The sequence below is a fragment of the Myzus persicae genome, unplaced genomic scaffold, assembly GCF_001856785.1.
Source record: "Myzus persicae strain clone G006 unplaced genomic scaffold, MPER_G0061.0, whole genome shotgun sequence".
Taxonomy (NCBI): domain Eukaryota; kingdom Metazoa; phylum Arthropoda; class Insecta; order Hemiptera; family Aphididae; genus Myzus; species Myzus persicae.
The window spans coordinates 42,540-56,119 of NW_019102855.1; the positions used below are offsets into that span (position 1 = coordinate 42,540).

A 13,580-nucleotide genomic window follows, 5' to 3' on the forward strand; every position below is an offset into this window, starting at 1 on the left:
TTTTTTCTATGTATACTAAGATGAATTCACTTTGATTTCTATAGCGCCAAAATGAATTTATACTTTATTTACAAACATACTGCACACAAATAAATAGTACCTGAATCCTTTATACACCGATTCAATAACAATTATGTGTATAGGTAGCTTAAAATTACTTTGAAACATTTTTTTTCGTCACGGACACAATAATATTACAATTAAATTAATAATAATCTTTAAAAATAAACAAAATAGGTAGGTAGATAGGTAGGTAGGTATACGAGTGGTTTCAAAAACGGTGCAGTGGCTGACTGCATATAAATTGTTGCTGCTGCTGCTGCACGTCGACGTAAAACGCCGCTGACACAACGTTACCTGCAGTGAGGCCACACGTGCACACTCCGTCCACGAGTAGGCCACACGGCGATGGTGGCCGCGGCCGCGGAGCCGTGGGTTTCAATATCTCTTCGATGGTGTAAGGCGTGTGCGGCTTCTTTGGGCCCGGCGGCGCTAGTTGGCCGTTTGAAGGTCCGCCGGCGACCCTCGCCGATCCGTTTTCATGAATGTGCTGGTGGATTCGTTCGTAGTACATGTCTATAAATGGAATACTGACATATAAATTTATATTTTAATACTATAGGTCTATAATTTATTTATTTTATTTCAGCCAAATCAATTACAATTAAATAATTACAATAAATTACATTAATAATATACCTACGTCTACCAACTGAGCTATAAGCTCGTATTTGGTGTAATGAGTTTATGCCTTATGGATATTAAAATTCATTTTAAAGTAAAATACTTATACAAATAAAAATAAGACTTAATTAATTAAATATAATGTTGTAGATATATGTTTTAGGAAAAAATTAATAAATGCACTACATATGGATAATATATTATGTTTAGGCGTATTGACTTTTTATAATTTTATTAGTATTACACACATAATCATCTAGTTCACTAATTGCTTTATTTATTGCCTTTTTAAATTTGATTTTATTAATTATAACATAGGTATTTTAAGATTGACTTTCATGTAAACTTTTCTTTAGACTCTTTACTTTAGTATTTTAATTGTTAAACATAGATTTCCCCATGTAATTGTATTTTTCTGTTCATCTGCATATTATTTCTAAACAATTAAGTGTGTAAATAATTCTCTTATGGGTATTTTGGTGGTAGGGATTAAGGAGTACGCTACCTTTATATAATAATTTTTTGGGTAATAATATGTAATGTACTGTCTCTTGTTTTATTTATACCTCTCCAACATGTCATTCCGTATAATATAGTGTGGTCCGTGGGCCAGTCATAGGTGGTCCGTGATGGTAAAAATATTGGGAAACACTGGTATAATAGAATTTAATTACACAGCGCCACTCATATTTGCCATACAATTGAGTTATCAAGAAATCGAATTTTGTAGAATAGTACACTCAATACAGTAGATCTCCTAATTTTATTTTCAATAATCTGTAATGCTGAATGTGTTCTGGCCATTTCAGATTAAAATCTATTGTCACTCCTAAATATTTAAAATTTGAATACCTAATGATAATACTATTTTAATTGGTTTACAACTGAAATTTGTCACAGGCTCCAGTTCGACGTTTATGTAATATAGGTAAAGTTCCAATAAGAAGCTATGAACGAATAGTAACTATATTGGCATGCAAGCGTATTTATTTAAGTAAGGTGATAACAGATTTTTTGCTATCCAGTTATAGATATACAGTAAATCAATTTAGACAGTTGGTTTCAATTTTTGAAAATTTGAAATTAACTAGTGCTATACACCCTTGAATATGAATAATTTTCCTTTTAATATATAATGATGCAGGAGTATAGAGTTAATATACATTAAATTATTAAAAACAATATAGGGTTTAATGATGTACCTTGAGCGACTTTATCTTTGACATAACTTTAAGGGGATCGATGGTGGACAGTTTTTATAGAGTTTGAAATAGGCAATTTTCAAATTGCTGACATGTGGGTCTTGTAAATTTGTGTGTTGTAAGCATAGAGTATGGTAGTAAGTAATGATTAGTGTGTGTAACTGACGACTGTGTGTAAAATAAAAAGCGAAGCGTTCCTGCACGCGCATGTACAAGTCATCTACTCAGTGTTGCACTAATGAACGGTAAACAATTTATGCTCATTTGTATGCACTTTTTGTCCATCCACCGATCGACCTAATAATGCTATAATATTTTAGTAAACTTATCCGAATTCGTTATAATGTCTACTTGAGATCGGTCGGTCCACATTTTAAGATTTCTGAATTAAATTCTGAATAATAAACTTTTGATAATTCCAACATTTCAAAATATTGAAACTGAATTTATAGTTGTCGGGGGAGTGAAATTGGGAAAAGTAGACCGACTGGTCTCAAGTAGACATAATAAAAATTTCAAATCAGTTCTAAAAAGTATTATCGTATTACTAGGTCGATAAGTATGATTGGCAAAATATTGGTATGTTTTAGCTAAAATAACTGTCCACCACCGATCCTCTTAATTACTACAAAGAGATCCAATAGTGGTAAGTTGTTGTTTGGTACTTAGATATTAGAAAATCATTTTAATGTATCGATTGTCATCAAAGCCTAATTATTTTAACTTTTTTAGTAATAATTGTCTACTGAGTGAATCAAATGTTATTTCCAAGTCTAAGAAATAAATTAAATTTTTTTTAATATCCGTTTGCTATGTAAAAAGTTATTGATATTAATGCATCATATTGCATGGACAATGGACATTCCCTAAAAAATTATGAAATATATTCTCTTTAAACTATATGCTATTATGCACCAAATGGTGGAAAATATGGGATAAAATATAGATTATAGGTACTCGTATAAAAACCATGTTATGGTTTTAAATTAATATAAATAAGTTACAGCAATGTTTATTTGTTAGAGTATTATTGTAAATATATACCTAATTATAATTTCCTAAAAAATAATATAAATATTATAATTTATAGTAAATAAAAAACTTAAAAAATGTAGGTGTAGAGTTAAAATAAACTTTTCTTGCATTTAATAAATTAAAATGTTTGTTTTATTTTTTTCAAAATTATTAGTAATGTTTTTTTCTTAAGTTGCAACATTTTGCGATATATGTCATAATAAATCCAAATATGACATTACATTTGTAGAATATGCTCGGAACAAATTTTTACACATACCTATCCGAGTCCTAAAATTACATTTAACCAGAATAAATGTTATGAATTACCTATGATATTAAAAATGTATGGTAAATGGTAATACTACTAAGGGTATAAGGCCTCAGGAGGATAGAGGGGTTATCAAAAAACATACAACCAGATAAGCTGTGAAATTGAAAAATTGAAAAAAATTAAGAAAATTATTATGTTAAAACTATTAAAACGTTAGTTTTATCATATTTCCCAAAAGACAATTTCAAAAAATGATAATTATTTTAAAGAACAATAATATTTTTTGTAAAAAAAAAATGACCTTCTATCCTTATGTATAACATGTAAACATGTTATTGTAATAAGTAATAACCTATTTTGCGGTCGTTAAACATATATTAAAGTGTTTTTTTTTAAACGAAACAAAAAGCGTTATAAATAGTAAAACATAAATAAGACAAAAATCAATTTACATTGTGACTAGTTAACGTTCTTAGAATATTAAACTAAATGTAATTCTTTGAGTATTAATTTAATTAATTTAATTTTTATAATTAAGTTTTTTACCCAAAGGATGGATCCAAGGTAGGTTGCGTATCGGAGGAGTTGCATTTAGAGATCCGGCCATCCTGTTTGATACATCTTGTTTGCAGCATCTGGTACTTTTTTTGGAAAAATGTCCTTGTGTTGTCTAAATAATAAAAATATATTGATATATTTTGATAAATGGTATAGCCGTATAGGTATACAGTAAATAATATGGTACCTAGCAATAGGTACATGTGGTTAGTAAATTAAATGCTGTTTATATTTTTGATTTAAGGCGGGTTCGCGTCGTCTGACGTGTTGTTTGTGTCCAAAAGTTAGCCCCCAACTCTGAAAATTCCCAGTAGATCGTATGGTTAGTGAATGATACCATAATTATATAACGGCCATTCAAAATACGATATTATATGCACACGACATAATCAATAATAATAATTAATAATACATTTAGGTTGATTTCGATATTACAAAAAACCTATCTGTTGTATATTTATTATTTGCACCCAAAATGATACACCTGATAATACAATTTATAGTTTTATAAGTCCCCCTAGGCCACATTACAACGATATAGCTAACATCGTTCTTCTTTGTTTAAATATCTAATTGATCTGGTTTATTGAAAAGTTTTATTCTAATATTTAGGTGCTACAAATTAAAATATAAGATTTTTTTCATCAACATTCGATTGCATACAAAACTACATCACCTAACACGTGTGTGTACCTTATTTTTTTGTAATCCAGCACCACCGATAGAGCCCGGCCGTATGGAGCCAGTTTCGTAAAATCTAGTTAAGATTTTTGACACGCATCCATGTGAAACCAGAAGTTGTCGAGATATATCACATGGGCGAACACCTAACAGAGCTAGCTGTACTATACGCCTCCTGACGTAGTCGGGCAATGGGCGACCGTTGACAAATACACCACCTAATTGGTTAACGCCAGCTTGACCTGTAATGTGAATCAATATAGATGACATAATTATCAAATTATCAATTATAATTTTTAAGTACTATTTTATGGGCTATATAGGTATACGAGTTTTAAGAAATGCAATAATCACAGATATAAAAACATAATAATTATCAATGATTGAAGTTTTAAAAAACAACAAGCTATAATCAAAAAATAAAAGTGGCTTACGACAAAATGTATCTACTACATAAACGTATACATAATATTTATTAATATACAGCAAGTATGGTACACCTCGGGTATTACCTGCAGATACATTTATGCAGTGGCATAATCAGGGGAGTTTTTGGGTGTCTAAACCCCCCTTTGACATTCCCCCTTAATTAATGTATTATTTATATACGAAACTGTAAAAAAAACTTAGTTTAATAAATACTTAACCCCCTACCCACTTCATAATCCTGGCTACGCCACTATATTCATGTTAGTGTCAAATAATAATTGTTTAGACACTTTGGGTGATCCATTATTTTTGTCGTACAAAGAATATATCATGTAATATGTTGTATATGATAAAAACTAAAAAGATATAGAAAATAACTAGCCTGTAATGAAATAATTTCTTAGTGTTAATTATTAGGTATATCGTATGTAATTGAGTGTCTTAATTTTTTAGAATAATATCTAAACCTCAATTATTATAAAATTGCTTCAACAATCAGTTGTTATTATCATTAATCGTAGACTTTTATCTAATAATTATACACCACAAGTTGCTAGCATAGATTATCTTAAAGTTATATATTATTTGAAGCATTATAATATAGGTACTCTATGATCATAATAATAAGTGTGAAAAATATGTTTAATTAGCTATATTTTTAAAGCTAGCTAAAAGCTAATTTCTATGGTAATTTCTATTTCCTATGTAAAAATCGAAAATAACGATACAGCCTGTAGTAAAATGTTAATGTTTGTTTGTTTGAAATGAAATAACTTCGATCTTCACAGTATGGGTAGAACTGCTAGGAGGTAGTTATGATGAAATTTTAAATGCGTTAAATTTACCCAGAATTCAAGAGTATAATAAACACTCGTCGACACGACATGGTATATACGCGGTGATGTACTATTTTGTGCCCAAGACATTCGTGTTGAAAAAATAAAAAAAACATTACGACACTCATCGGTCCTCATTATTATTTAGCGTTTGTGAGGAATCAAAAAAATCCTGCGGTAAAAATATAATATAATTTCGGTACATAGCGTGCATATTATATAGTATAGTGCATTGAGTTGGGTCGATTGGAAGACCTTCAGGCGGTTTGAGACGGATCCGAAACTGGTGAAAATGACGCGACCCTGTAATTTTGTACAACTACCGCCCATTAACACCTAGGTAGAAACAAGCAGATGTGCCGACTTGGCTCCCGGTATTTATCATCATTCAATTCTTTGCAGGACGTTCTGCGCTAGACATAATAATGTTCTGTATACCTAAACATTGTATACAAGTGTACGACGATCTGCACATAATTGATTTATATGTGCAGACAACTGAACGAAATGTATTATACTTTATACATGGATGTTACGTAACCAATTTTTTGTTCATTTCAAGTATACAATTATAATTATGTTGAATAATTATACGAGTGTATCTGTGTATGTAAGTATTTATAGGAATGTTTGCCTTATTAGTGCAGCCTTTAATATTCAGGTGCACGTGCCGCATTTATATTATACTTTTAACATTTAATGCCGCAAGTGGACTGCAGATGACTGCAGGACGCAGGCTGTAAAAAAATTAAGGCTAAACATAAAACTGACAAAAATAAATGAATAAACGATAACATTTAAGAAGAAAACGCCATTACTGGAAATTTAAAAAAGTTGTTATGAGTTTAACAAATACAACAATAGCCGTCAATTTGGGTACAACTACAAATTAAATTATTAATATAGGTATGGATATAACATTATGCTTTAACAAAGCTTTAATTTAAATTATGAAATTTAGATACTGAACGAATAACCAGATGTCAATATGTCATAATGATAATTATAGTTTGTCTATTTCATTAGACATCACATTGTAACATTAAATTACAATTTTACTTCATATATACATTATGATACATGACTATACGAAGCTATAATCCTTACCAGTATGTGGCATAATGTTCTATAGGTAATGACTAATGACGTACTGGAAGTGTACCAATATGATATTATGTTCAAGCACTTCTTTTAGTTGTTGACGTGACTTGTGTTGAATGTTTTATTTAAACATATCTTCATTTAAAGTATTCCAATAACTCGTCTAAAAAAAAGGATCATTAATCATTATTAATTGTAAATATACTAAGTACTAATTAAGTTTTGATAAATAATTCTTGTAAAATATTAAAAACCACAATACTTGTGTATAATATAGATTATATATCGCATTTACCTATCGTACCTAATCAAACTTTTCATTAAATACATATTAATTTCCCAAATTTCAATCATAACGTGTATCTGTGTCAGTCCTTTTTAGGCTCATGTAATATACAAATAAAAATCCATTCCGGAGAGATATGGATATCATTATTTTACGCTCGTTGTAATTTTTTTTTCAACTTACACTATATGGGTAACTTTTTGTGAAATTTTTATCAGAAAATTAAAAATGGTATTGAATGATTTTATTATTCTACCAAAATAGTATAGTAACTATTGTTATGTGTAAAATAATTATATTACCCATAACAAATTTATAACATAATTAAGTTGATAATTATTAACATTAATAAACTACACATTATATTTACAAATTGCATTACTGCACATGCAAGTATGTAACACTTTTCCCTCAAACCTCAATTTCAAACTATGTATGGTTTATAGTTAATACCTATAGGTACTATTGAGATCCATAATCCAAGTAATGAAAACAAGTACCCATTTTATTTCATTATTTGTATACCTAAATGGCTACATATATTAATATTATATACCTATATTATTTTGTTGTAAATTATAGTTTGGTACAGGTGATATTTTCCGATGACCATCATATAAATTACATATACAGGTGGTGTAGATTTAAAAAAAAATTACACCAGCAAGATGTAAAATAATGGTTTAAATTTCATTAAAAGTTCAATTACGCACTATATAATATAGATACGACATTATATTATACGATATACGTGTATAATGTGCTTTGTTAATATTTAATATATAGTAGGTTGTATAGCCACAGTGCTTAAACCTGGGAAAAAATTAGAAGGACTCAAAATCGTAGAAAAATTATAAAAGAAAATGTGCGTATCTACATATGAAATCTGAAATCTTAATGATTTGAAATTTGGATATGATAAGCTATTATATGGGTAGGCGTAAATATTTTTTAAAAAGAAAAATATTCCGTTTCCCCACGTACCCCTCAATTCAAGCATCTACGACTCGTATGTATAGGTACGATATATTATTATTTATTATAGTATCAATAGTATACATATATAGTTCGACACAAAAATATATTTTTAGTCAATAAGTACGCCCGGTTGTATGCGCATATAGTTCATATATTAAACAAAATTGTACTGCGCGTAGTAGGGAAACGATCCGAGTTTAATAACCATTAAAATCGAAATCGATTCCCCGTGGACCTATATAAACGCGTATATAAATATAATATCACATTGCAGGTCTTTTTGTCGGAGCGGACATAAATATGTCACACGACTCACATGCTCTACAATATATACAATATATTATATGATGACAATTATTAATATATCTGCTGACAAATCTTATACATTCATACATATATACTAACACATTTCGGTCGGCGGCGTAAGTACGCGTGAACAACGCGCGAGTGCGTCCGCAGTGGCGGCGGCCACGGTCCGGTTGACCTGGGCGAATTCAACGGCAGCGGGCGTGCGGACCAGAGTGCTGCGTGGGATGCGATGTGCCCCGGACCGTATCATTGACGTCCTCGGGCGACGCGCGGCAAGTCTCCCGAGAGAGGCGCCTTTATCACATCGGTCGCTGCTCGTCGATTTCGACGAGATCACCTCGGTGGTGGCACACACGCTCAACCACACACAAGAACGCACACGCATAATAAATGTAATAATAATAGTAATAATAATAATAATAATGCTACTGCCGCCGCCGTGTTGTTATATTGTTATCATCGTCGTCCGTAATCCCGTGTTAAACGCGCGTGCGCGACCCTCGTAGTCCCGTTCGCACGGATGAATTGTTTACAATAATAATATGTAAACGGTGGCGGTGTCTCTCACAAAAGGACCCGTGCGTAATGTATATGTGTGCGTGTGTACTTATCGTCGTTTTGAAGCCGCGAACGTCGTCGTCGTTCGGTGACTTTAATAATTGGTTTTGCCCTGTACCGCCGGTTTATCGACACGGTTATAACGCCTTATGCTTCATATTATTATTATAATGCATCCCGTTGGCCGTTGCCATACCTCTCTTCTTCTATCTTCATCCAGCACCCACCACCTCCTTCTCCATTCACCCCTCCAACATCTATATTACTGTTTGTACTTTCGTATATAATATTCACACCAATATATTATTTGATTTCACAAACTATCATTACTATGCTTCATGCAGTCATGAATACTAAACCAAAGTGTATCTAATTTTCTTTTTTCTAATAAAGTACCTCTTAGAGGCCTAAAATAGTTTCATGATAACAACGGTTTGAAAGATATACATAAATATATATAGGGATTAGGGAATATAGTGATTTGAAAATTATAGTAATAATCTATCGATTTATATTTTGAATAATTGGTACATATTGACATATTGTCATTATTTTTCTAGAGGTGTTGAACAAATTAAATTACAATATGAAACATAATTGCTATAAAAGTAATTGAAAAATCGGAAATTTTTAAAGAGGTTATAGTTTATATTATAAAGGTTTTTGAAATCATGGATAACTTTAAGAGTAATCGTTTTGATTTTAGAATTTCTTTAGAGTCAGCGTCTATAATATATTTGAACTAAAAAAGGACATAAATATTAATTAGGTATTAAAGTGACTGACAATAGTTTTCTAATGTTTGCACAATATTATATTTCTTCAAAATTAGAAAAGTTATGTTATTTTACAAATATCTGGCCCACCAATTGGACTTATTTTACCAGACAAAAGCAAATGTCCACCTTATATGATAGCTCACAAAATAGCACAATTTTTTAATCAAGCCCAAACTAAACTAAACTATTTAAAATGTTCAAATTGTGTATTAATCCAAAACTAAAATTTATTAAAAAAATAACAGAAAGGTTCCTTTACATTTTATATTATTCAAAAAATCTAATACTTGTTATTATTAACTATAAATAAAATAATAAAAACAATTTGTACATCGTTTTTAAACCACCGATCTCTAATTATTTAGATTTCACCATCATTTAGACCATTAGACTTCAATATTCAAACCAAACTACGTAGTTATATAATTTATAATCAGTGGTCGAAGTGAGGGGGGGGGATACGGAGGGATGACATCCCTCTACTTATTTTGTCTAAAATAACGCATTCCTCCTAAGACTTATGTTTTAAAATGAAATAATTATTATGATTTTTATATTTATACCTATGTATAAGAAAACTTTTTATTTTTCGTGTAAGACTAAATCTGAATTGTAAGGCATCCCTCCACTTATCTTGAGCCATTTCGATCACTGTTTATAATTTAATTATTTTTAAATAATTTGTTTATTTGTATACAGGTACCTATTATCTAATTTCATTAAGCTGTATGGGAATATTTGTTCATTATTCTTAAATCATAAATATTTGTAAATTAAATTTTGAAAATATCTTCATGCTGTTATGTACATATATATAAGCGTCACCTTGAGCACTCTCGAGACCTGTATGTTAATAAATTATAAGTTTATAACAAAATATGCATCATATTTTATGTCACAAATCAAACCTTATACGCGCAGACTTCAAAATGAAAACTTTTGGATACAATAAAGCAATAAAATCTTAGATAGAAGACTAGTCTTCAAAATTACCACATAAACAGGCATGAATCTAGAACAAAGATCTGGAGGGGGGGGGAATTTTTTGTTAATGTAAAATTACAATATTGGAATCACTGTCCACCATGAACTAAGATAGTACTAACTATCTTAGTTTGTGCACCCCAGAATAATACGAATAATAATATATTATATTATCAGACATACATGCAGTTTGAAATATAGTAATATTAGGATCTGTAGAATTATTAAAAAATTAAAGAAATAATATGTCTGGGGGGACTGGGCCCAATTCCCCCCTTGGATCCGTCCCTGCACCTAAACATCATACCAAAAAATTTATCTCAACCAATTTCTGGCAATCTCAAAGAGGTTGAAAAAAACTAGTGTCGTGACCTACTCAAAAACTATAATTATTTTTATTTAAAACTCTAGGAGTGTTGTCAGTGGGTGGCTCCTAATATGTGGTTTAATAAAACGTCATAATTGAAAAATTAACAAATGTATTTATGCATTGAATAATTAAATAGGAATTTGAATTGTATTTTTTAGCTTATCTTATTTTTTTTAAAAACAAACTAACGAAATATTTTAATATTTAGAAAATACGTAAAATGTGTGTAATAAATGTTTGATTTAAAATAAATAATATTTTTAATAGTGGTTTTTTGTTTAAGAAAAATATATACTACATATACACAATATCTATAATAATAAACTTCAATTTAATTTAATTAACTATGATACAGTTAAACACGGCGTGGCCAGCGGCCAACGAGAAGAGATTTGAAGACAGCACAATAAAAAGTAAAAATATGAGAGCGAGAAAAAGATTATCAACTACCGTAAAATACAAAAATATATTTCACAAATTGACCCAATTGGTATTATTCTAGAATAAATATCAAATGTAATAAAATGTGTAATATATATTTATTTATTTTTAGTAAAAATATTTTGTTTTTTTTGATAAGATGCCATGCAGCTGTAATTTGCCCACCGCATATTATTGTATAATACATACATATACAGTATACACATATAGGTATAGTTTTGGTGTGCGTATTTAAATACAAATTGCAATACTTTTTAATTTTATAGTAAATGATTAATTTGAAATTTCATATAAATAACTAGTAAGAGCTTATAAATTATTATTTATTAATTTATTTCGTTTACATATTATAATTTATAAAGTTATTCAGTATTTCAATCTATTATGTAGATTATACCAGTGTACCACTACCGTATTACAGTATAATTAAAATGAACACAAATTAAAATATATATTTTTCATTGGAAAATTAAATTTTACATTGGTACTTATCGTACTTATATTATATTATTCTAAATAATTTGAAAATTTGAAAATATCTTAGCAAATATGTTACAATATCAGTTCATACATCTATAATTGTGTGTAGGTGTCTATCTATATATTAATTGAGTATTAAATTAATGAATGGTTTTAACTTTTGATTAAGATATTATAATATAGGTAGTTGTTTCTTGAAATCTAAAAATTGAACAAATAACTACCGCAGTACTCGTACATTCACTTATTTTAAGCTTATTTTTGGATGTGATTATTTTTTATACCTTTGATTGAATATGATTGATTTTTGTACCATGAATTATAAGTGTATAGGTAATAATATAATATGTATCCAGTATTCACTTACCTGGTTATGTAGGTACTTATAATAGTCGTATGGAAATATGAGATTGGATGTGCGGGTACTGCAATACTCAGATACTTTGTTAATCTATGCGTGGCAGCGACTGATCGTGAACCGTAAAGGATAACAGCTGCCTGAACGTTCACGATGCTTTCGATGGTTACACGGATACGGTAGCGCCAGCCCAGACCCCGCCTACCAAAAGGGGGGTACACGAGCGGCCAATCCGTGTCTAAACACTTGGCACGCGTCACCTTGACGACCACCGTACAATTCCTGGCGCCCCTTAAACGAAAACATCCCGGTCCTGGTTTATTGCATTTATGGCCTTCGCAGTTCCCGCATTAAGAATAGTAAAAAAATAACTTTGTATAATATAATATAGGACACAGGTAATGATTTAAAGTGTTCACTGTTCAATAAAAATATACCTATACCAAATAGGTACCAGCATAGAAAAATGTTTTCCACAATATAATAACTAAATACCTATATAGATAAGAACGATTAAATAAAAAAATTGATTGTTTGTTGCCGATTCATTTGAATAACATGATTAATAAAATGTTAAATGTAGGTGATACACACTGCATATATCTACATTGATGAAATATAACGCAAACCATATCTAAACAAATAGACAACAAAGTTTAAACAATCCAAAACATCCAAACATTTTTTTAGATATTTTATACAATAAATAAAACTCATTTTTATACAATAAGATGTTTACTTAGGTAAAATCTATAAAAGTAATTATTATTTGGATTATACGTATACTTACTCGGTGTTGGGAATTCTAAAGGAAATAAAAATCGTAAGGTTAATATTTTATAAAAGAAATACAATTATACAGCTTAATTTAACTATTTAAGCCACACAATATTACAATGTAAACATAACACTGTGAACTAATTTTAAATTAATGTCTAACTATAATGGCCAGAGCATCCGATGTGTTATGCAAAACTTTTACAACAATTTATTTTAAAATGTTAAGTCAATCGTCACTACCTAAGTTTTTGTAACTTATTGCCAATAAGCTATTGGTTAGAACACTATGTATGTATGTTTTAGCCCTTAGGTATCTATAAAGTTTCAACTTTCAATTGACGCATCGACATCGCCATGACACCATATGTATACTATTTAAAATGTTATTTGAGATAGATAAGTTTAGTACCTACAATGTATAAATAATTGAATATTATGCAATAATAATATACCTAAATATACCAACGTTTTAAAATTA

General features: G+C 29.8%; 1 protein-coding gene across 1 annotated transcript; it reads right to left on the minus strand.

Annotated features, from left to right (window-relative positions):
• Window positions 1–12,498, minus strand: LOC111033274. Its single transcript, XM_022313947.1, has 5 exons — window positions 12,332–12,498; window positions 6,786–6,942; window positions 4,426–4,655; window positions 3,721–3,844; window positions 1–576 (listed from the first exon to the last, which is right to left on the minus strand). Exons 2-5 carry the CDS (start codon window positions 6,796–6,798, stop codon window positions 272–274), a joined length of 672 nt encoding a protein of 223 aa, XP_022169639.1. The 5' UTR covers window positions 6,799–6,942; window positions 12,332–12,498; the 3' UTR covers window positions 1–271.
• Window positions 12,499–13,580: the final 1,082 nt, after the last annotated feature.